Below are 25,398 nucleotides of genomic sequence, written 5' to 3'. Positions count from 1 at the left end.
TATAATAAAGTCAATAAAAACTATTAAGCACAACCTTTTCTGTTTATTTGCTTTTTTGAGATAAGGTCTCAAGTAGCCAGGCTGGCCTCAAACTTACCGCGTAGCTCTCTGCCTCACAGGCTGCACGCACACACACACACAATTTGTACATCATCTCCAGAAATTTGAACATGTTAGTGTTCGTCATTTTTTTATTTGTTTGTTTGTTTTTTGAGACAGGGTTCCTCTGTGTAGTCTTGGCTGTCCTGGACTCCCTTTGTAGACCAGGCTGGCCTCGAACTCACAGTGACCCATGTGCTTCTGCTTCCTGAGTCCTGGGATTAAAGGCATGTGCCACCACGTCCAGCTGTGTTTTTCATTTTTAATAGGTACATAAAGCAGCATCTAATTAAGGCATCCAAATTACTGAATTTTAGAAATCCTTTAAATATCTACATAGTAAAAGACAGCTCAACTTTATACTAACATCTAAACTCTTGAGCTAGGCATGTGCTCAGCGTACACTGGGCCCTACGTTCGATCCTTACCACCACCATTTTATCACCAATAAACCCCACAGCCTTTCACTTCAGTTACCATTCTCTACTCTTCAAACAAGCTTTCCAAAAGATGCTACTCTGCAAGCAGAGGCTTGACTATCCCATTGAATAGTGTATGGAAGCAAAATGGTTTCAGTTAGGAAAGAGAAATTTTTGTTATCAGTAATACAACATTTGTATTTATTGCCATATATTTGTATATAAAAAGTATTTATAGAATATAACCTAAATACAATGGTAGAAAGATAAACAGTTGTCAAATACAAAAACTAGTCACTAATATATTTGTTGTGTATGTAATTACAAAAGTAAATGATACATTTAAAAATATTTATTAACCCAAATTAGAATTACAAAAATGTTTATCTAAAGACATTAACTTTTATATTACATACAGAATACAGAATTGTATTGAAGACCTCTTGAAAATCACAACTTGAATTTTGGCAGATGGAGAAGGCATTAAAGGAAACCAAAAAGACAGCAAAAATACAACATATAATTCTGATACAAAAACCTACCAGGAAGGGTAAATTAAGATTTCTTCAGCTAACAAAAAATTACAATGTTACTAATTATTAAATGTCAAAAAACATTAATTACCTATATACCTTTAAGATCTAGTCAATTACTACCATTACAGTGCTTTGCTCAAGCATCCAAGACTTACCAATTATCTTACTACATGTACATATTAAAATACTTTTACTGTTTTAATCTTTTCTTGAAGATGCAAGATTTCATCTTATCTTGCATTAGTTATGCAGACATATCTGAAGACAATTAAATAGTAATTGAATATAAAAATACTTGATGCATTGATATCACGATCTTGAACAATTGAAATTTTCTACTGCTCGCTCCATTTTCTATGTAGGAGACAGAAAAGAAAAATAGTAAGTTTCAATACTGAAAAAAGCTAAAAACATAATTTCATTGTTTTTTTTTCAACAAATATTAAAAACATTAATTATCCATGTAAATATCTGGCCAGTTATTGATACTTATATACAATGTAAACAATAATATTCTTCATACAGCATGTACATATCTAGTGTGCTAAACGCCGCCCACATGTGCACACCCCCCACCCTGACTCCGTATACTAGGTGCACATATGGCAGGCAGGCAACATTTTATATTTTATAGGTGACTGGTAACATAATTAGCATCCAACAAGGTTTTTCTTGAAAGTAAGGACAAGTAGGCTACTTTATTTTTGAGAGAGGGTCTTACTGTAGCACCAGATTGGACTAAATTTGTGGTTCTTGTGCTTCGGATTCCAAATCTGGGATCACAGATGTACACAAACCTTAAACACTTATTTTAGGGGGGAAAAAGGCTATTTTTTTAAAAAAAGTTCCATATTGTAGTGGATGTAAACATGTTTTAACAAAAATATCCACCACATCATATCCATTCTAGATTTATGATACACTGAACTTGTTTGTATCTACTAACAATCTATAATCTTGATATAAAAATGGCCTTTCAGTTATTATTTTTTGGTTTTAAGCGTTTTAAGTAGCCCGAGCTGGTGTTGAACATGCTACATGGCAGAAGATGACTGAATGCTGATCCTCTGCCTATGCCCAGATAATGGGATTACAAGTGTGTCACCACACCTTGGTTGGTCTTCAAATTTTTCTTAAGTTAAAAAAAGTCATCTTTAATGGAGATATTATATGGCAAAAGGAGTATAAAACATTTCAAATTAGCCAGCGTGGTGATGCACAGCTTTAACCTCAGTAGATCTGGAGGCTGAGGCAGATCTCTGTAAGTTTGCAGTCTGCATAGTGAGTTCTGCACAATCGGGACTATGCAGAGAGACCCTGTCTCAGAATAAGTAATAAAAAGTTTTAAGTCAAAACTTTACCTGAATAAGTGTTGTTTTGTCATAGTCCCTGCGATGCTCATAAATACACTGGCTGATTACTGCATACAAATTTTCTAGTTGGAATATATTATATTCTTGACTTTTTTTAACAACAGTCTTCAAAAGAGTCTAAAAGAAAACAAGTATTTATAAGTGCCAGATTAATTCCTTGCAACAGGATTTTAAATTCTGCACGCTTGGGAACTTTTAAAAAAGCAGCATGCAGACTAAGCCACTACTGAGACATGGAAGGCCCTGGCGATACTCTTAGATTTTCTTCATTTTGTGACACCAGTCTTAGCCCTAGGTTAACTCCTACTATCCCAGAAACTACAGCGTAAGCTGCTAATTTCAATTATATCCACAAACATCTCCAGATAATTTTTTCTTTCTTTCTTTAAAAAAAAAAAAAAAAATCCATTTACTTAAATATTTATTTAATATGTACTATATGCATGCCTGGTACCCAGAGGCCAAAAGAGGACACTAGATCCCCATGGACTAGAAATGAAAGGTATTAATTTGTTAAACTGCCCTATGTGGGCTGGGGATTAAACCTAAGTCCTCAAGAGCAGCCAGAGCTCTTAGCTACTGAACCAGCTCTCCCAGCCCAGAAGAACTTTTCCTGAAGGTCAAGGAAGTTAAAAGGAATCCTCATGTAGCTAATTTACCACTAGTCTGCAACCCAGCATGTGAGGAAGACTGAAATACTTAGGAAAAGCATTATGATTACAGTTTAACATACTTTTAACTGTGTATGGTTCACAACAAGTGAGGGTGTAGGCTGAGAGAGAATCACCAGAGCCTTCTCCATACTGATAAGCTGTTGCTGTTCTACCTGGGAACGTCTAGCTCGAGTCATTCGCAGAATACCCATTTCTAAAGAGAAAAATTAAACAAGTATTATTTGGTTCACATAATGCCTAAGACAAATAATAGCTAGACTAATAACAATGTGTACTTAGAACATAAGAAGTGGTTCTGTGTTAATCTTTTTGTTGTAAGATTATGCTAAGCCATTTACATTAAGAAATGGTACACAAGCCGGATGTGGTGGCATTTGCCTTTAATTCTAGCACTTGGAAGGCAGAGGCTGACAGATTGCTGTGAGTTCGAGGCCAGCCTGGTTACAAAGTGAGTCCAGGATAGCCGTGGCTACACAGAGAAACCCTGTCTCAAACAAACAAACAAACCTAAAACAAGAAAGAAAGAAAGAAAGGAAGAAAGAAAGAAAGAAAGAAAGAAAGAAAGAAAGAAAGGAAAATGGTATAAAGTATCAGAAACATTTGTCTGAGCTTGCTAATGGCTGCCTTTAATCTCAGTACTCAGGACACAGAGGCAGGTGGATATTTATTTATTTATTTAACTCACAGTGATCCATCTGCCTCTGCCTCCCGAGTGCTGGGATTAAAGTTGTGCGCCACCATGGCTGGCTAGGCAGGTAAATCTTTATGACTTAGAAACCAGGCTGGTCTAAAGGAGTTCCAGGTCAGTTGAGGCCACTTAGCACAACTTGTCTTAAAGAAAGCAAGCAAACAAAGAACCAATCCCACCAAAAACATTCTAAGAAGTATTTCTCAAATTGATTATTTAGGGAATTCCTCAACAGGTACCTTGAAAGTGGCAAAAGGAGCATGCCAAGCCAGGCATCATTCTCTCTTAGCAATGAATGGTATACTGATCGATCACTAAAGAAGTTAATACTAAGCTGGATGCTGGTTGTATAATCTCTTTATTTGAACAATGCCTTTTCAGGAATTTGAACATTGGCTCATTTTGTATTTCTTTTTTAGCACACAGCTGGGAAGAAAAACTATGCATCTTTGCTCCCTTCTTTTCTGATCCCTCCTCCTTGTACATGGGTTAGTGGTTGGTTTGCTTTACTACTGCAGGTGCACTTAAGAGACTCTCTATTGTGTATCCAGCTCATCAGAGTAACAGCTGTAAAGCACGGGACTCTGCCATGACCTTAGAACTACAGGGATCGATTCCCCAGGAGAGTCCATCTTCACAAAAAGCTTAGTTTAATAACTCTGACATTTTATAGTTTTGTTTTTTAAAGATTATTATGTATACAGTGCTATGCCAGCAAGTACACCTGCATGCCAGAAGAGGGCATCAGATCTCATTATAGATGGTTACGAGCCACCATGAGGTTGCTGGGAATTGAACTTAGGACCTCTGGAAGAGCAGGTGGTGCTTTTAACCTCTGAGCCATCTCTCTAACTCTATTTAGTTTTATTGTATGTATACATGGGTGTTTGGATCCATTAGCTGAAAGGTTAAGTAAAGAAAACACTATTTTTTTTCTTAGCATCTGTGCTCTGAAAGACAGCAAAAGCAACAAACTGGTATGTAACGGCTTGTTTAGGAATTATTTTAAGCTTTAAAAGGTATTTACTTTTTTTCCCTCTCTTTTGTTTTTGAGACAGGGTCTCTCTGTAGCCTTGGCTGTCCTGGAGCTGGCTCTGTAGACCAGGCTGGCCTTAAACTCAGAGCTCCTTCTGCCTCTGCCTCCCAAGTGCTGAAGGTGTTTGCCTTTGAGGTGAGACTTACCCTTTGACTCCTTTTCTTCGGGAATGTCCATGACCTGGGAGCTAGAAGCATCTCCATGGCAATCAATTCTACCTATCCTCAATTTTGTACAATCTGTAGTTTGTTCAGATTCTTCCAGTTCATTCTCAATATGAGAGGTACTTGAGTTATTTTTCAGGTCCATGTTGCTTTCAGAGGCATTTTGCTTGTCATTTTCTTCTAGAGAAGACTCTCCTGTATTTCCAAGCTCAGTGTGTTCTGCACTTGTATGTTGACTTTCCTCTGTATCACTCCCCATTTGGTTATTCAAATCACTTTGGCTACTGTCTTTTGCTTGTGAAATTCTCCTTCGCTTTATTTTGGTATCTATACGCCACTTTAACTTTTTATGAAATTTCCTCTTCAATCGTGCTTTAAGGAATTTAACAAAAGAAACAAGATGAAAAGTCAAGAAACCATAGTACTTTCACATGGCTGGAATACAGAAATAGTAAATTATTGTGACAAGACAGAAATGTGAACAAATTCCAGGTTATAAAATGATCTGGCTCAAGTTGAGATTTTAAAATTATTACAAAATCTTGAAGCCAGGCACTGGCGATGCCTTTAATCCTAGCACTTGGGAGGCAGAGACAGGCAGATCTCTGAGTTTGAGTCCAGCTGGTCTACAAAGTGAGTTCCAGGATAGGCAAGGCTACACAGAGAAACCCTGTCTTGAAAACACAAACATCTTGAATATCTTTAAGGAAGGCAATGAATTATCTGTGTGATGCATTATCAAGTATAGCTGAGCAGCAGGGTGGGATATAAACTGAATAGCTGAAGGTCAAGACGTAAAATGACCTATGCTTACACAGCTAAGGTATACCAACCATTTTTTAAGCGTGTTATGCATTCTAATTCATTGGAATTTCGCTTTAAACTGATACCATTAGCAACATCGCTTTACAGTGGAAGAAACTGAAGCACAGAGAGTTCAAATATTCTGTCTAAGGTGGACAGTAAAAATATACTTCATTTGTCTTGGGAAGAGGTGAAACTTAAGAGATGCAATTACTGTATTAACAAAGCCAAGTATAAGACAAAGTGAAGGGCATGGGAAAGAATAAAGGAACTTCATAAAGATTACTCAAGAGGACTTACCAGGTGTGCTGCAAGCCATGGGAGTACAAGACGCCTTTAGCTTTTCATTCTGGTCTTGATCTGATCTTTTTTCACCAGTAGAACTTTGCTTTGGCATGACATGATAATAAGATGGTGCATATTTGGAGGAGCTACAACCTTATAAACAGATAGGATTTTAGAAATTGTTTCCAGAACTCAAAGTCACACAAAGAATAAAAGGATCCATCTAGAGCATCTTCAGATGCCCAAGCATTTCCCTACCTCTTTTCTTCCTAGATTCCTGAATTTCTTCACAAAGCTGCTCAAAGTCTTCATCAAGCTCTTCTTTAATTATTGCATAGGCAGTGTCTCTTAAAGCACAGGCTCTATGCCTAATAAGTCGATCTAAAAAATGAGAAAATAATTTTTTTTCCCAAAAGTAAGCCGGGGTGGGGTGGGGGTAAAGATAGTAGCCATTATAATTCCTTAACTTCATACAAAGAGTAAAAGTTACTATTCTGGTTTGGGTGGTAATCTAATGATTTAGATATGATTCATTATAGCAGACTACACCCAAAGCATTTTATTGTTATACCCTACTAAGAGCCCCCCAAAGATATCAGAAAAGGGGAGAGGGATGTAGCTCAGTGTGCTCTCAATTATTTTAAGGAACCCTGAAATAATACACCTTTAACAACAGCATAGGAGACTAGCAGGGGAAAGCTAGAGGAACAGGAGCTTATGGTCACTCTTAGCTACAGCCAGAAGGCCAACCTGAGCTACACAATGTTAATGTTCACAGGGGGATGGCATTCTTTAATCTCAACACCGAGGAAGCAGAGGCAGGCAGATCTCTGTGAGTTTTAGGTCAGTCAGGGGTAAACTGTGACACCCTGTCTGAAACAACCCCTGCCCCAAAAAACAAAAGGAACTTTCAATAGTTCCTTACAATGATCACTCTAAAAATGGAAATGGAGCCATCTTTGAACACATACTTTTAACATTACTATTAAGCACATATTATTACTCTATAACTTATGTAATAAAAATGTGCTCGGGCATAATGGCACATGCCTGTAATCTCAGCATTTGAGAGGCAGAGAGGGCCATTAGGGCTGTCTCAAACAACAACAACAAATGCAAGTTTTAACTAAAAGAATACTTTGAGGGACTAGAGAGATGGCTCAACTATTAAGAGCCTAGGTTCAACTCCTAGCACCCACAGGGCAACTCACAACTGTATCTTCAGTTCCAGAGGACCCAACACCCATATACAGACACACACGCAGGCAAACTACTAATGTACATAAAATTAGAATAAATCATTTTAAAAACTAAAATAAAGAAAGAAAAAAAGGGAATTCTTTGAAATCTGTTAGTGTTTATCTTCCCATTTTCAAAAAGAGCACAACAAGCTATTTTGTGTCTCATTAGGGTAGTGGTTGTCAGCTTGTGGGTCACAACCCCACAGAGGTTGCATATTAGATATCCTGTATATCAGATATTTATACTACAGTCCATAACAGTAGCAATATTACAGTTTTGAAGTAACAACAAAATAATTTTGTGATGGGTGGGTCAAAATGACATGAGGAACAGTATTAAAAGTTCACAGCATTAGTAAGACTGAGAACTGTGCATTAGAGAATACATTATGTGGTTAACATTTAGGGATTTGAGTAAGAAAAAAAAGATGTGTGTTCAAATTCTGCCCTTGTTCTTTTCTGTCACTGTGACTCTGAACAAAGGTCCCCTGCCCCAGGGTTTCTCTGTGTAGCCTTGGGTGTCCTGGACTCACTTTGTGGTCCTGTGGCCTCAAATTTAAGAGGATCTGCCTGCCTCCACCTCCCAGAGTGCTGGGATTATAGAAGTGTACCGCTGCCACTTTGCCTGGCTTCTGAACAAAGTTTTAACCTTCCTAAAGTGTACTTTTTTCAGCTGTAGCATACAATAAGGACATTGTGAGATTTACATGGTATTTTGAATATAAAATATGTATAATTTAACACCTCACATTAAAAACAAGCAAACCCAGAAACCCCATCAACAACCTTCATTGTCAGTAGTCCCAAAAACCACCCCCTGAAAAGGAATTTACTAATGCTTACCTCCAGGATCTCTATCTGGATTGTATTCTAAAGCATTACTACAGATTAGATCAATATCCCTCAAATAGTCTTTCACAGTCAGATACTTATGTAAATCAATTTTACTGATTACAGATGAAAGGTCCATTGGTTGCTTTATTACAGTGACATAATCAGGAACCTAAAATTCAAGCAAATGACCAAATCACGTAATAAACCAAACATTAAAAAGAAGTTTTTCTGTGAAGGCAATACAGAGGAAATAGAATAAGGACACTATTATTTATATGACTGCTTTGGCTCTATGCTAACTCTATTTACAGTTCATATTTATTCTATTCTCAAGCAGTTATATTCTCTAGTAATATCATATATTCCTTTCCTTCTGTAACTGCTGCCCACTCCTCAATGTTAGTTTAAGAACAGACTCTGTAAAATACTGTAACACAGGCCTGGAACCCCAGCACTTAGTTCACGGTAGCCTAGACTACACAGTAAATTCCAGCCCATTCTGCACTATGAAGCATGTCCCTGTTTCAAAAACCAAAAACCCTGCCTCGAAGCTCAATTTTCATTCTACACATAATGGTAATACCATACAGAATTAAAACATTCTGAAATTTCTTTTGCCTAAATAGATAGAAAAGTTAACTGTCTATTCTCCAAAGCAAAGGAAGTATATTAGAAAGCACTTAAAGCCTACACATGCTTAGGATGCTACGTTTACTTGTCCATATAGAGAAAACAGGGTTAGAGTACAGCAAGACACCTAGGTGAACTACTCACACTTTCTGCTTTAAAAAAAAATTCTTATGGCTTAAACTCATTTGACCAAAAGAGGAAATTAGTAATACCTCATCAGGGTCAACAGGCTTAGTAAAGACTCGGAATCGCTTGTCAATAGCAAGCCTATGTGTAACATTTCTTAAGAAAATCCTGAGTTCTCTGAATGTGTCTTCTTCTTGTTCTTCAAGCCGTTTAACTTCTTCTGCTGTCAGCGGTCGTGGTTCAGGGGGTGGTGCTACTGGGAGGACCTCCAAGGCCTGCAAAACTTCATAGATGAAAATTTTTAGTTAACACCCTCCAAAAATTGGAGGGCAACAAATAACTCAATGCAAACAAAATGGGGCTCTGAAGGGTTATTTTCTTTACAATTGATAGGAAACCAAGAATTTACAAAAATAAGACCATAATCTCTATCCCTACACACCTTTAGAAATAACTGTAATATGCAAACTTTGAAAATACATAATCCCAAAACAAGAATATCGTAGCTATAAAGTCTTTAGCTTGTAAACTAATGGGAAAAAAAATTGTGATGCTCCAAATAGAACAAATTTTAATTTTCTTTAAGGAAATAAATAATGAACATTCAGGATTAAAAGAATGAAAGCTAGGAGTGGTGGTCCACACCTTAATGCCAGCATTTGGGAGGCAGAGGCAGGTGGATCTCTGTGAGTTCAAGGCTAGTCTGGTCTACAGAGTGAATTCCAGGACAGCCAGGGCTAAACAGAGAAACTCTGTCTTGACCTCCATGCCCCCTCTGAAAAAAGAAATGATGGGGCTTGAGAAAGTTCAGCTTTTAAGAGCGTCTGTTGATCCTGTAGAGAACTGGGTCCATTCCCAGCACTGGACCTCTGTGACTGCACTCCCAAGCTAAGCAGCTCCTTAACCAGCAATGAGGGACAAACACAGGAGCACACAAGAACCAAGAGTAAAACTGTGATGTTGTATGCATTTTAAAGACAGTTTTTGGTTTTGATTTTATTTATTTACCTTTTAAAAAAAGATTTATTATATATGTGTACGGTGTTCTGCCTACACATACACCTGCTTACCACAAGAGGGCACCAGATCTCGTTAGAGATGGTTGTGAGCCACTATGTGGTTGCTGGGAATTGAACTCAGGACCTTTGGAAGAGCAGCCAGTGCTCTTAACTGCTGAGCTATCTCTCCAGCCCCAGTTTTTGGCTTTATTAATTAAGATTACTAACCTGCTTTCTTTTTTGAAACAGGAGCCTTTGCAGCTTGTTTTAAAATTAAGTCTTCAAAAAATCTGGTCCGTTCTTCTTTATTTGGTAACTGGACATTAAAAATTTCTCCATAATCATGGGTAAATAATTCTTGTACCTTAAAAAAAAGTATAACACATACAGATTATACATGTATGCAGTATATGCAAACACACAATGCATGTTACTGATTACTTAATCCAACAGTATATTAAACACTTATTTTTAATTAAAAAATTTAAATATAAGTGTTTTTTGAGACAGGGTTTCTCTGTGTAGCCTTGGCTGTCCTGGACTTGATTTGGAGACCAGAGAGATAAGCCTGCCTCTGTGTTCCCAAGTGCTGGGATTATAGGATGTGCCACAGCTCCCGGAAAATATACGTTTTTCTGTTGTTGTTGTTGTTTTTTAAATATAAGTCTTTTAAAGTAGGTTTGTAGAAGCAGGGGAGATGGCTCAGTGGTTAAGAGTACTGGCTGTTCTTCCAGAGGACCCATGTCTGCTTCCTAGAACCCCCATGGCAGCTCACAGCCACCTGTAACTCCAGTTCCCGGGGATCTAATGCCCCATTCTGGCCTCTGTAGGGATTGCACAAGTGACACAGAACAGGCAAGCAGGCAGAATTAAGTATGAATATACACGTGTTAGATTAGTAACTAAACATCAGATTGTCTTTATAACTCAAGAAGCCAACCAGAATACAGAAACTGTTATTATACACTAATTATTGACAGCATTATTCACAAAAGCCAAGATTTGTAAATAACAGAAGTGTCACTGTGAGGCGGCATGTGCCTTTGATCCTAATACTCTCTGAGTCCAAGGCCAGCTTGGTCTACATAGAAAGTTCCGCTCAGCTAGGGCTGCCCAATAAGAAAGCCAATGATCCCAGAGCTGGCCAAGAGCTACTTCAAGTTCTTCCTGGTACTAATCCAGAGTACAACGCCATTTCCACCTTTCATGCTCATGTACCAATTTAATTATTACCATTATCAACCTAATCCCACTTCAGTGTCTTTTGGGGATTCATAACATCTTCTATTTCACTGATGACATTATTCTCATCTTTGCAGTCCATAATATTATGAGAATCAAAAGTGTTCTCCAATGACATAGCTAGCTACTTGTAAGCACTTTTCTCTTTTTCAGTGGTCATATGGATTAAAGACAAGACCTTGTGTATATATAATATTTAAATGCTCTATCCCATATAAGCCTAATGCTTACACCTCCAAGTATATATAAAAAAAAAAAAAACCCGAAGCATTATCCTTACATACATTATGGTCTAATCACTAATTCACTAAAAAACAAAGTTCAAAGCGTAATGATTTACTTATTTACTTGTGGTTTTTTAGAGACAGGGTTTCTCTGTGTATCCCAGGCTGTCCTCCAAATCGCAGTGATCCACCTGCCTCCACCTCCCAAGTGCTGGGATTAAAGGTGTGCGCCACCCATATGAATAATTTATTTACAACTAAGCACTTCTGCCGGGTGGCAGTGGCTCACCTTAATCCTAGCACTCGGGAGGCAGAAGCAGGTGGATCTCTAAGTTTGAGGCCAGCCTGGTCTATAGAGTTCCAGGACAGCTGGGGCTACCCAGAGAAACCCTGTCTCAAAACAAAACAAAATAAGCAATTCCTCATCCTGTGCGACACCCCTATAAAATGTACTGGAATATTTCACTGAGTTTACAGTATAAAAAAGGGAGTCTGAATAGAAGTCCTTTTTATGAGTGGACAATACTGCTTCCAGAAGATAAGGTAATTAAATGAAAATCTCAGAAACAGGCAGATGATGTCTCCCTACATATTACTAGTCAATAAGACCTAAAAGAAACAAAAACCAAAACAAACACAAACAAAAAAACATAAAACTTGTTGGGGGTGGTGGTGCATGCCTTTACTCCCAGGACTTGGAGGAAGAAGCACAAGGATCTCTGTGAGTTCGAGGCCCGCCTGGTTACAGAGCAAGTTGCAGGACAGCCAAGGCTACACAGAGAAACCCTGTTTTGAAAACCCAAAACCAAAACTAAACCAAAAACATAAACTAGGGCTATTGTTTTTGGTTTGCCCACCATACCCCAGACAGAAGACTATTGCTGAAGAGACTACTCAAATAAGTGTTCCTTATTGTTTCATTTACTTCAGCAGCACTTGAATTTTCAAGAAAGTTTTTATTTTGGCATAAGGAAACTCTTAAAGAACAGCAAATCCCCTATAAATTACCTCTTCGGGCAAAGCCAAATACGGTTTGTCGGAAGTTGCAAGTAGTAAAACTGGAGCAAATGAAGGTATATTCTGTAATAATGTCGTAAATGTGGCTTTGAGTGTTGGTCCAACTATTTCCCACCACAAGTGAATATGTGGGACGTAGACTATGCTGGGTGCTGTTCTCTTAGCTTCACGAATCATCTAATTAAAAACAACAACAAAAACAATATATTTGGTTTCAAAGACAGCACATTAGTAATGTTAGCGTTACAGTAACTTCCAAGAATTCTCACACAAAACCTTCAAATTTATTGAATGCTTCTCCCCAAAAACCCTCACAACTGTTTTAAAGTGTTTAATAAATGTTTCATTTGGAGGAAAATAATTTATTTAAGCAACTAGGAAACACGCCAAGAAATACACAGGAATATTCTGTTGTGTAACCAAAGCTAAGCAAGTACAAATACAAAGAATTTTTATATTAACCAATTAAATCTAAACATATCAACAATAGAAACAGCAGAGTGCCAGATGAGGAACAGTAATTGTTTTAAGTACTTCAATTCTCAGAACACCCAAATTATTATATCAGACCTTGCAAACAGGAGAAAATAAAAGAGATCTAACAACTCACTCAAGGACACATAGATATTAAGTGGTAGATGTGAGCTGAGCAGTGGTGGTGCACGCCTTTAATCCCAGCACTTGGGAGGCAGAGGCAGAGGCAGAGGTAGATGGATTGCTATGAGTTCGAGGCCAACCTGGTCTACAAACTGAGTCCAGGACAGTCAAGGCTACACAGAGAAACCCTGTCTCAAAAAACAAAACAAAAAACAAACAAACAAACAAAAAGTGGTAGATGTGAGAGATAAAACATACACCACTTAATAACTAAACAATATTACAGTTCTAATTTGTAAGCTTTAAGTTAAAAAAAAAGCAGAGGGAGTCCACTCCAGACCTTGTCTCTGAACCGCTGCTTTATCTTATAACGTGTTGGCTGGGAGACTTACCTGGGAACATGTCTCTTCAGGAGATGTAGTACTGATGCCAAAAAGAACAGGAATGTCTAATGTATATACAGTAAATTTTTCCAAAGCATGGATGACAGCTGGTGCCAAATGAGAACTCTGCCCAAATCCTGGTTCTCCCACTATCAATAGTCTTGGTCGAAAAGACATAGGTTGGTAGCAGGCATTTCTGAAAAAAATATTAGTAAGCTGTATTTTTGGGGGAAACTTAAATATTTCCCTTAAATTGCCAACTACAAATCTTTAGAAGCCTTATCAATTTGACTAGCCAATTGTAACATGCCTGAGTTTTACACAATGATTGTCCCAGATTTAAGAATACTTTTAGGAGCAAGGCACGGTGGTACACACCTGTAATCCCAGGTCTCAGGAAGGCAGAGGCAGGCGGAAAGCTGTGAGTTTAAAGCCAGCCTGCTCTCTGAAACAAGTCCCTGAAACAAGTCCAGGACAGCTTAGGCTACACAGAGAAACCCTAACAAGACAAAGAATACTTTACATCATAATGACAGCTATAACAACAAATCTTGTTTTTTTCTTCTTCTTTTTTAAGACGGGGTTTCACTGTGTAGCTCTGGCTATCCTTGATCTTGATAAAGTAGACTAGGCTGGCCTCAAACTCATAAGAGATACACCTGCCACTACCTCCCAAGCACTGGGATTAAGGAATGCACCACCATACCTGGCCAAATCTGGTATTTTTAAAATGCTTATGACTTTATTTTTATGTGCATGAGTGCTGAATGCATGTCTGTATCACCTGCAGGCAGTGCCTATGGAGGCCAGATATTGTGCCCTTGGTACTAGAATATAGATGTTAGCAACTGCTGTGTGGGTGCTGGGAATTGAACCCAAGTCTTCTTGAAGAGCAACCAGTGCTATTAATTGCTTAGTCAGTCTTCATACCCAAACTTTGATGCTTTTTGAGACAGGGCTCTCTGTGTAACCTTGGCTGGTCTCCAACTTTCACAGCAATCTGCCTGCCTCTGACGCCCCCAGTGCTGATATTACAGGTGTGTGCCACTGTGCCCAGCTGATACTTTTTAATGTTTGTGTGTATGTATGTGAGTTCAAGTGCACGTGAGTGGTGTGGGCTAGAGGACAACCTCAGGTGTCATCCTCAGGAACACTTGCTACCTTCAGAGATTGGGTCTTTTATTGGTCTGGAGCTCACAAATTAGTTCAGACTGGGTGGCTAGTGAGCCCCAGGGATCCTGCCTTTCCAGTACAGGAATTACAAGAATTATCGCCATTTCCAGAATTTTCACATGGGCTATAGAGGTTGAACTTAGGTTTTTATGTTTGAAATGCAAGCATTTAACCAAATGAGCCCTCTCTCCAGGCCTAATCTTTTAACTTAAATAAAAAGTTTTTGGAAGCCAGGTGTAATTCCAACATTCTGGGAAGCCAGCCTGGTCAACAAACTGAGTCAAGGACAGCCAAGGCTACACAGAGAAACTGTCTCGAAAAACAAAAACAAACAAACAAACAAAAACTCAAAAAATCCAAACTCTTATTTTTATGGAATTAACACACCAAAACATACCTCTGCAGGGAAAACATACCTATTTAAATGAAGAAAATTTAAATTTTCTTTTGCCTGATTAAAAGTTTTTTGTGACAGTCCATTTTCATACACGGATGGTGCGTCATCATCACTGTATGCCAAATCACTTTCTAACAAAGGGCAAGAAACTCCTACAAAATAAAACAGAAAACAAACAAACACCGAATCCATTAGTGATTTTTCTTTGTCACACTTCCTTTCTTTCAATGGTCAGTCAAGTGTTATACCTGAATTCACAGCTTTGCTTGCTCCAGCTTCCACGTGTGGAAATACTTTCTGTAGGGCTTCTAAGATCATACAAACAGTATTTTGCAGGAGTGGTTTCACAATGGCAGACAGTGCCTGTCCAGGTGATGTCACAGCTCTCTGGGAAGCTGGTATTATCTTCTGCATGGCAGTCTCAAAATCCTTAGCTGAGATACTAATTGAAGAGAGGTCCAACTGTAGCTTCTCACTGGTGGTATAGATCTGTGGGTACCGTCGACGCAGGGCACATAAAGCAGCTTCAGCGCATATTGACTTAATATCTGCACCACAGTATCCTATCCCCATCATCCAAGGAAAAAGAAAAAAGCAAAACCCTCAAACTATGACACAGTCATAATTTCAAACAATTTAAAAGTTAAAGCTTAGATTAGTAAAATATTTACAGGTAACCAAACTAAAAATTCTCACTTATAAAGACTCATACTCTGCAGGGTTCTTTATCTGTCAAATAATAATACTAATTCACAGGGCTATTAACTATTTTCAAGTCTGTGCTATTCTCAAATTCCTTCAATAACCAACTTGCCCATTTTAGGAAAGACTTAATTATGTGTATGTCATGTGAAGGTGTGCACATAACAGTGCAGATGCCCAGAGAGGCCAGAAAGAGATATTGGATTCCCTGGAGCTGGAGCTATAGGTAGTTGTGTGCCACTTGACATAGGTTCTGGAAAAAGAACTTGGAGCCTCTGTAAGAGCAGTGTGTGCTTTTAACAACTGGGCTGTCTCTCTAGTTCTCAATTTTCTTATTTTTATGTTTTATTTGTTTGAGAAAAGGTACCATTACACACCCATGGCAGACTTGACACTCATTATACTTAAGATGGCCTTAAGCTCATGTTAATCCCGCCTCAGTCTCCCAAGTGCTGGGGACACAGGTATGTGTCGCCACACTTGGGCAAGTATCTGTTCTTAATATATCTAAGAACTTGGAGGTGAGCCCATGCTAGAAGAGGTGGAATGCAAATGAATTGTGCTACCTTTTCAGATTAGCTCTTCCTTCCTGTGCAGTCAAGGATGGCCATAAACTGGCAGTCTACCTTCATCCCCTCAGCACTACTAGCACTGTATGTATGTGCAACCCCATCTGGCTACATCTGTTGCTTTGTTATGTGTGAGCATGGGCATGTGGAGGTTAGAAGATAACTTTGTGGAGGCAAATTCTTTCTTACCACTGTCCTGTGTGTTCCAGGGATTGAACTCAGGTCACCAGGCTTGAACTGCAACTTTACCTACTAGGCCATCTCACTAGCCTTTTAAACTTCAACTTTAAGGCAAGACCTTGACTTGTTTCACCTTTGAGATGAACAGAACATTTTTTTTTTTTTTTTTTTTGTTTTTGTTTTTCGAGACAGGGTTTCTCTGTGTAGCCTTGGCCATCCTGGACTCACTTTGTAGACCAGGCTGGCTTTGAACTCACAGCGATCCGCCTGCCTCTGCCTCCCGAGTGCTGGGATTAAAGGCGTGCGCCACCACGCCCGGCTGAACAGAACATTTTTCACACATGCTCAAAACAGTATTTACCAACACAGTTTTCTGCTAATTCTTCTAGAAAGATGTCCAGTGGTTTTGGATTCCAATCTCTTGTATGAATCTTCAGAATTTCTTTTCGAGCCTATGAAAAAAAACCCAAAACCTCAATTTTAAATTTTCACATTTATACCATTAAATTATTCCAATTAGAAATGCTTCAATTTAAACTACTTTTGATTAAGCATTTAATATGCCCAGGTTATATTCATCATTTACATAAATAAAAAATTAAACAAAGTATTATTATTTCTGCAATATATTAAGAATAATAGCCGGGTGTGGCGGTGCATGCCTTTAATCCCAGCACTCGGGTGGCAGAGGCAGGTGGATCTCTGTGAGTTCGAGGCCAGCCTGGTCTACAAAGCAAGTCCAGGACAGCCAAGACTACACAGAGAGACCCTGTCTTGAAAAACAAAACAAAACAAAACAAAACAAAAAAAACCCCAAAAAAAACAAAAACAAAAAAAAGAATACTAACAGCTTTACTCATTTGTTAAGAATATACATTTTTAAATTTTAATTATGTCTTTGAGTAGGTATGGATTCAAGAGAGTGTTGGATTCCCCAGCTTGAGTTACAGGTAGTTCTGAGCCACCCAATGTGGGTGCTGGAAACTTAACTCAGGCCCCCTGAAAAAGGTGTAAGCACACACTCTTAACCCTGAGCCACTGTTCCGGTCAGGTCTACTTGTATTTTATTACATCCTTCTCAAAAGCATTAAGTAGTTTCAGCCTAAGTAATTATTGCAGTACAATGATGTTCTGGAAGAAGCCAAAGCTAATGAGCTGGTAAGGACTCATGAAGCTACTGAGATATGACTGGCAAAATCTCAAGGATGTGCTTAACTTAAAACAATTTTAAGAGCAGTTGAGGGGGAGATAGTATGATGCTTAAAAAATAAATAAATTATATCTATTGAGCTCTTTCAAACACTCATAAGATCAGGATATAAAACTGTGTGTTGCTGGGATGGAAAACAGTACGGCAGGTTAAAGCACTTGCACACAAGCCTGAGGAGCTGAGTTCTAGCCACAGGACCTACATAGTACAAGGGAAAACTGAGCACAAACACTCCTGCCTATCCCTCTACTCCTTCCATATAAAGGATGTAATTTTACAAAATTGTTAATACTAAAAGGTATTTAAACTTTTCTTACTTCTTTATCAGGTAGACTGAAAAGGAATTCTCTGTCAAATCGCCCAGGCCTTCGTAAAGCAGGGTCTATGGAATCTAGTCTGTTGGTAGCTCCAATGACCACAATTTCTCCTCTGCTGTCCAAACCATCCATAAGAGCTAACAGGGTTGAAACAATAGAACTAAACATACAAAATAAGAAAAAAAAATTAGTACCATGTACAAAGAATCTATCACTCAGTAGTATTTCTTTTGGTAAAGTTTAATTTCAATATATAAACGTGCAAATGAATTCTTATAGCACTTAGCTACTTTTCTTTTTCTTTTTGTTTTTCCAGACAGGGTTTCTCTCTGTAGCCTTGGCTGTCCTGGACTTGTTTTGTACACCAGGCTGACCTCAAACTCAGAGATCCACCTGCCTCTGCCTCCCTGAGTGCTGGGAATAAATAAAGGCATATACCACCTCGCCTGCTGGACAAAAATTTTAAAATAGGGAATATGGCTGGACAGTGGTAATGCACGCCTTTAATTCCAGCACCTGGGAGGCAGAGGCAGGCAGATCTCTGAATTTGAGGCCAACCTGGGCTACACAACTACTGATATATATGAAGGCATGCAAATGTGCCTTAGGCGATCTAAAAGGGGGGGATGGGTGAAAATCACATGTAATTTGTAAGACCACTTGCTTGGAAAGAAACTCTGAAATACTAAAGCTGAACTGTGACAGAAAGTAACCTATGGCTGAGGAGTGTGGCTCAGTAATAGTCTCTCTGCATGGTATATTTGAGGCCCTGGACTCTGTCTCTAATGCCTCAAAAGAAAAAAAAAAATTCAAACAAACAAATTTAGACGTGGGGTAGATTTGTAGCTCTCTTCTAATCCTGGAGAGAAGAAATCAGGTCCTAAAGAAACTCCGGAGAAGTCTCCCTCAGTGCCTGCACTGCTCACCCCATTCCTACCCTAACCTTGTGCAGCTCAGGGCCTAGGCTTCCCCTCTGCCAGCTTCTGATTGCTATACAATCCAACCACTGTTCTCTGCTTTTCCTCTGGGCTCTCCTCTGCCCCTCCACTTGCAGCCTGGTTCAATCTCAATGCTGGCAAAACTCTACCTCATATCTTACATTCATTTAAAAAAGTATGACTTGTCTACCTTTCCCCCACCAAGACAAGGTTTCCCTATGTGTCCCTGGCTCTCCTGGAACTCACTCTGTAGACCAGACTGCTTAAATCAGAGATAACCTGCCTTGGCCTCTTGAGTGCTAGGATTAAAGGTGTGTGGTATCACATGCAGCTCAAATTTTTCCTATCTTTCAAATGAGGCTTGGTTTTCTTAATCAGTAGAATTACTCTACAAGGTATTTTTATTTGGCTCAGGTACCTGTGCTAGTTTAGGTAAGTATGACCCACAGAGACTCAAATGTTTGAATGCTTAAGCCAGCAGGGGTGGAACTTTTTAAAGGTTTTAAAGGTTTAAAGGAGGTAAGGCCTTACTGAAGGGAGTGTCACTGGGGTGAGCTTTGGGGTTTCAAAAGCCCATCCAAGACCCAGCCACTCTGCTGTGTGTGGCTCAGCATGTACAGCTCTCGGCTATTTCTCCAGTGCCTGCCTGTGTGCCGTCGCACTCCCTGCCATACTAGACTATTCTCTGCAACTGTAAGCAAGGCCCCAATTAAATGCTTTCCTTTACAAGAGCTGCCTTTGTCACAGTGTCTATTCAGGGCAATAGTCAGTGACTAAGTAAGACGGCACCTGAAGGCTGGAAATATATCTCAGTGGTAAAGCACTTGTGCAGCAATCTTAAGGTTCTGGAACAGTCTCCAGTACTGAAGGAAATTTAAAAACGGGAAAGCACCTGAACAAGTGGGCAACATGTAAGCTATTTAAATATTTGAGCAGAGAACTTGAGAAAGAAAATTGGCTATGTCCCCCACATTTTATACCACAGTCTTGTTATTACCAATGGCCTATGAATATGTTTTTATCGAAAGTTCATCTTCTGCAACCAAGATATGAAAACTGTATTGATAATTACCTGATACTCAGAACAGGTTCACTTAAAGTGTGTGTGTGTGTGTGTGTGTGTGTGTGTGTGTGTGTGTTCTTTCATGATTTAACTTTTTTCTTACTAAATATAGTATCTTTTTTCCCATTTATTTATTTAATCGCTTTACAGCCTGATCCCAGCCCCTCCTTTATCTCCTCCCACCCTCACATCCTCCTGCCCTTATTCCTTGCCCCATTTTCTTCTTCTCAGAGAAGGGGCTACCAGGGGCCACTACCTTACCCTGGCACCTCAAGGCACAGCAGGACCAAGTGTATCTTCTCCCACTGGGGTCTGACAAGGCAGCCCCGCTAGGGGAAAGGGATCCAACAGTAGGCAACAGAGTCAGAGACAGCTCCTACTCCCATTAATTGTTAGGGGATCCATATGATGACCAATATATCTTAATTTAATATTTTTGCCTTTTTAGTTTTGGAAAAAGTATCCTTTTTTTAAATCATTCTTTTCTCATATATTACATCCTTCCCTCCTCTTGGTCCACTCCCCCACCCTTCAAAAAAGGGAAAGCCTCCCAGGGACGACAACCAAACACAGCATAACAAGCTACACTAAGACCAGGCATATGTTCTCACATCAAGGCTGGGCAAGGCAACCCATAGGAAGAAAAGGGTTCTAAAGTCACAGGCAAAAGAATCAGAGACAGCCCTTGCTTCTACTACTAGGAACCCCACAAAAACACTGATTTACACAACCATAACATATGTAGAGGATCTAGGTCTGGGCCCACTTGAGACCCAGTTGGTTGATTCTGTGAGCTGTATTCTTGTTCCCCATTTAATTCTTATCTTTCATGTAACATTAACTCAACTCAATCAAGCTTTACCTGTGAATCTGATCTTGCCTGCTAGATCGTACTGGAGCCAGACCATCGATTTCATCAAAGAATATAATTGCTGGGCGCATCTGATAGGCCTAAAAGAGGGTCCAGCAGTCCTGTGTTGTTACCACAAAAATCCTCAAACATATCTAATAACAAAGCATTCCAATCCATTTTCACTCAAATTTATCATAAATATATTAATCTATAAACTGAAGCATATACCTTTTCAATCTATTTCCATTGAATCTTGCTTGCCAAAATTTGTCATTTATAACTATTTATAAGAGTAATGTAAACTCCAAAAAGCGGGGATTAGAATTTTACATGCATATTAACATAATTCATTTTATTTGCATTATCAACTTGAAATGTCCAAAATATTCCAGTAGTTATATACCTTGGGTTTTTATTTGTTTGTTTTTGTTATTGAGACAGGATTTCTGTGTGTAGCCTTGGCTGCCCTGGACTCCCTTTGTAGACCAGGCTGGCCTTGAATTTACAAAGATCTGCCTGCCTCTGCCTCCCGAGTGCTGGGATTAAAGGTGTGCACCACCACATCTGGCCTTACCTTGGGTTTCATGCACTTATAGTTACTAGATGCACAGCAAAACTTCATTACTGACTATGGAAACAAATAGTGGAGGACAGTGGCACTCTCCCTCCATGCTACATAGAAAAACATCACTCAGCAACCAGTAAAACTTAAAAAACTGTCTTAGTGAATGCCAAATAAAGACTCTTAGATCTGAGAAGGTATTCTGAACCATTTTCAATGTCAGGCGTGGTGGCATTCGCCTTTAATCCTGGCATTTGAGAGGCAGAGCTCTGATTTCAAGACCAGCCTGGTCTACATGAGGAATTTCAGGACAGCCAGAGTTCCATAGAGGGACCCTGTCTAAAAAACCAACAACAAAAAGCAAAACAAATAACTGTTCAGTGGTATGTCCTAGTAGAACAGAAGGTATTATTTCACAATGTACTGTCAATACATGGTGACATGTGAAAGTGAAGGCTAGGAAAGAATTGCCCTGTTTCCACATTGTGAAATAATACACTATTATTAAGCTACTCAGGAGACTACTCCTTTACTGGGTATGAGCTGATGTTTCTAAAAACTCAGATTCATTTATTTCTATCTCTAAAGTTCTTTGCCATAGGTCAGCACTAAAAAATATTAACACTAAGAAAATAAATAAAAGCACTGGTGCTAATATGATTCAAAGTGGCTAGGTCCATCCAAAACTGACAGGCAAACTAGGCAGTGCTGCCCACATGGTGCTGGCTTTAGAGGCAAGAAGGGTGCAAGACTAGAGGAATAGGTCGTTGATTCTTCCTCCACAATGTCAGAGAACTACTGAGGCCAGAAGACATGTGGCAGGCAAGTTCCTACATGAAGGCCCTCGGAAGGCAAGAAGCTGAAAGAGGATTCTGTGACACTAACCTGGGGCCTAGGTTGCCATGGACACGAGGAGCTGCATACAAGGAGTGTACCCAGTCCATGAGAGAAATTTCAAGATGTGAGCTCCAGCTTCCTATCTGCCATCATGCCCGCCACTTGCTGCCCCAACATGGTAGATTCTTCGCCCCCGCCCCAAGACAGGGTTTCTCTGTGTGATAGCCTTGCCTGTCTTGGACTTACTTTGTAGACCAGGCTGGCCTCGAACTCACAGTGATCCACCTGCCTCTGCCCCCCGCCCCCCGAGTGTTGGGATTGAAGGCATGTGCCACGACACTCGGCCATGATAGATTCTTATCCCTCTGGAACCATAAGCCCAACTAAACTTTCTTCCATTAAATTAAAAAAGGAAAGAAAATTTAACCCTTAAATACTTTAATTTGCAAACTGAAATCGGTAATTTTAATATCATACCTGATCAAACAGCAATCGTAGTTGTCTTTCAGATTCTCCTACCCATTTGCTCAGACAATCGGCCCCTTTCCTCATGAAAAACGCCACCCTTTTATCTCCTTGGCTGCACTCATTGGCAAGTGCTCTAGCAACCAGCGTTTTTCCAGTTCCAGGTGGCCCATAAAACAAACAACCTCTGTAAAATATGATAAGCACTTTCTGTATTAAAAAGCAGACTACTGAAGCAAAAGTTAAGAGCCAATCTTATATCCATTTTAGTTAATTAAAAACATTAAATAATTGAAGTAGTTTCAATATACAAAGTATAAATTAAAACTGGAAGTTGTCAGTACAATTAATACAGAAACTAAATAAATCCCTTTACTTGAAACATTGTCCTTCACTACTTGGCCATGCACCTCACATGTATACTACCTTACCTTGCACATGCGCCCATACAACACAGTCCCATGCTTCTTCCTTGGTTTTTATGGGGATAGGATAGTACTTTAAGGAAAAGTATACAAAAAACGTGTGTGTGTTGATTTAAAAGAATTATCAGTGAGTAGTACAGACTGGAGAACAACTCTGTGGAGCTGGTTCTCTCCTTCCCCCTTTACAGTGAGTGGGTCTAGGACCCTCAGGCTCCCAGGCTTGTGATTAAGGGCGCTCAATGCTCTTCCAGACCAGTTTGGTTCCCAACATCCAAGTCTGGTGGCTCACACGTGTCTGTAACTCCAGCTCTAGGCACTGAATGACCTCTTCTGGCCTCACAGGGACCCACACAGATGGCACACACGTGCATATAAGGCTTAAGAGGACTGGGGAAATGGCTCAGTCGCAAAAGCACTGGCTGCATAGGCATGAGTACCTGAGTTCAAATCCCCAGAACACATGCAAACGCTGGCTTCAGTCACATGTACACCTGTAACTCCAGTACCGGGGGCGGAGGGAGGTGGGATAAGAGGGCTGCTAAGGCTTGTTGGTTGCTCTGGTAGCTCTGGACTCTGAGAGAGCCTGTGTCGATGAGGCAAATATCAGAGCAGACACCGGACACCTGCCTCCAGCCTCCACATGCTTACATGTGCACCTGCACCCACACATCTCTAACACACAAATTAAGTAAAAAATGTAAAGCTGTAAGAAGTCAAGAGAAACAATAGCAGCATAGCACACATTGTGGCTACAAGTAAAAACATCTATAGGTTACCTTGGAGGTTGAATTTTAAACTTTTCAAAGACTTCTGGATAAAGTAAGGGAAACACCACCATCTCTTTTAGAGCTGCAATGTGACTGGACAGGCCACCAACACTATCAAATCGCACCTGCAGTGAAACAGGACACAGATCTGAGTTAAAATTAAAGCATTGCCTTATGTGTCACAATGAACCCACATCAATAGATTAACAATAGTATTCCAAATATTTTTAATAACTTATTTATTTTATTTTATGTGCATTGATGTTTTGCCTGCATGTATGTCTGTGTGGGGGTGTGTCAGCTCCCCAGGAACTAGCATTACAGACAGTTGTGAGCTGCCATATCGATACCCGGGTCCTCTGGAAGATCAGCTAGTGCTCTTAAAAACTGGGCCATCTCTCCAGCCCCCCAATATTTTTTTAAAAAATGTTTATTTTATAGGTAACTACGTGGATTCTGGGAATCAAACTCAGATCCCCTCTAAGAGCAACAAATACTCTAAATACGATGCCATCTCTCCAATTCCCTAAAGGTTTGTTTTTTAAAGTATATATAAAGATTTAGGTTCCTGATAAGAAAATAAAAACAAGTTTTCTTTAACTTTAAAACTAAAGTGACACCAGGCAGTGGTGGCACACGCCTTTAATCCCAGCACTTGGGAGGCAGAGGCAGAGGCAGGCGGATCACTGTTTGAGGCCAACCTGGTCTACAAAGCGAGTCCAGGACATTCAAGGCTACACAGAGAAACCCTGCCCCCCCCCAAAAAAAAACCCAAAAGTGAAGTGAACAAAATTATACCTCAAGTCTAGCACAAATTTTAAAATACTCACTGAAGAATCTAGTTGCATTGGATCAACATCAGCAAGGTTTGCTCCAATTTTCATTCGATCTTTATAAATCCCTCTTATTTCATCTTTCCGAAAATTTAGTGGAAGGCACCTATTAAAAAACACACACGCACACCCACATATATAAAGACACACATCAAATCATCCTCTTCTCTATACTCCATGTTACAATATTATTAATAAAAAATGTTTGTGGCTAGGGAAAATGGCTCAATGGATAAACTGCTGCCAAAGCAGAGGGCAAGAGTTTAGCAATCTCGAAATCTATTAAAATTTGGGTAGAGGTGGCAGGCCCTGCATATTCTCAGGCTCCTAAAGGTAAGATAAAGAATCCCCAGAGCAAGCTAGTTAGCCGCAAGGACAAACCCTAGTTCAGTGAGAGGCCCTGCCTCAAATTATGAAGTGGAGAGTAACTACAGAACACATGCAGTGTCATCTTTAGATGACATAACATATGGAAGTGGAGTTAGAGACATCATGTGGGTGCTGCATGGCATGGTGGTAGATGCCTACCAGCACTTAGAAAATAGAGCAAGTTATGAGCCAGTCTGAGGTATGTCAGACCTTGTCTCAAGAACAATAGTTGGGGGCTGGGGAGACAGCTCAGCAGTTAAGAGGACTGAACTGCTCTTCCAGAGGTCCTGAGTTCAATTCCCAGCATCCACATGGTGGCTGACAACCATCTATAATATGATCTGGTGGCTTCTTCTGGCCTGCAGGTG

At 39.6% G+C, this 25,398-nt stretch overlaps 1 protein-coding gene across 1 annotated transcript in view; it reads right to left on the bottom strand.

The window, feature by feature from the left end:
- Positions 1-591: 591 nt before the first annotated feature.
- The window catches only part of Atad2 (ATPase family AAA domain containing 2), a 43,188-nt gene continuing 18,381 nt past the window's right edge, over positions 592-25,398 (bottom strand). The window contains exons 10-28 of the mRNA XM_051159639.1: positions 24,659-24,767; positions 23,838-23,953; positions 22,649-22,823; positions 20,782-20,870; positions 17,919-18,078; positions 16,753-16,843; positions 15,189-15,503; positions 14,960-15,092; positions 13,380-13,566; positions 12,382-12,567; positions 10,136-10,271; positions 8,996-9,192; positions 8,163-8,322; positions 6,337-6,459; positions 6,094-6,231; positions 4,972-5,361; positions 3,161-3,294; positions 2,416-2,544; positions 592-1,408 (exon numbers count right to left, since the gene is read on the bottom strand). Of these exons, the coding sequence (XP_051015596.1) occupies positions 1,364-1,408; positions 2,416-2,544; positions 3,161-3,294; positions 4,972-5,361; positions 6,094-6,231; positions 6,337-6,459; positions 8,163-8,322; positions 8,996-9,192; positions 10,136-10,271; positions 12,382-12,567; positions 13,380-13,566; positions 14,960-15,092; positions 15,189-15,503; positions 16,753-16,843; positions 17,919-18,078; positions 20,782-20,870; positions 22,649-22,823; positions 23,838-23,953; positions 24,659-24,767 (3,013 nt within the window). The 3' untranslated portion in view covers positions 592-1,363. The remainder of the gene's footprint in view (positions 1,409-2,415; positions 2,545-3,160; positions 3,295-4,971; positions 5,362-6,093; positions 6,232-6,336; positions 6,460-8,162; positions 8,323-8,995; positions 9,193-10,135; positions 10,272-12,381; positions 12,568-13,379; positions 13,567-14,959; positions 15,093-15,188; positions 15,504-16,752; positions 16,844-17,918; positions 18,079-20,781; positions 20,871-22,648; positions 22,824-23,837; positions 23,954-24,658; positions 24,768-25,398) is intronic.

This window comes from Acomys russatus, chromosome 17 (genome assembly GCF_903995435.1).
Source record: "Acomys russatus chromosome 17, mAcoRus1.1, whole genome shotgun sequence".
Classification (NCBI taxonomy): Eukaryota; Metazoa; Chordata; class Mammalia; order Rodentia; family Muridae; genus Acomys; species Acomys russatus.
The sequence above is the reverse complement of the archived record's forward strand: the minus strand, read 5'-3'. Positions and strand labels throughout refer to the sequence as shown.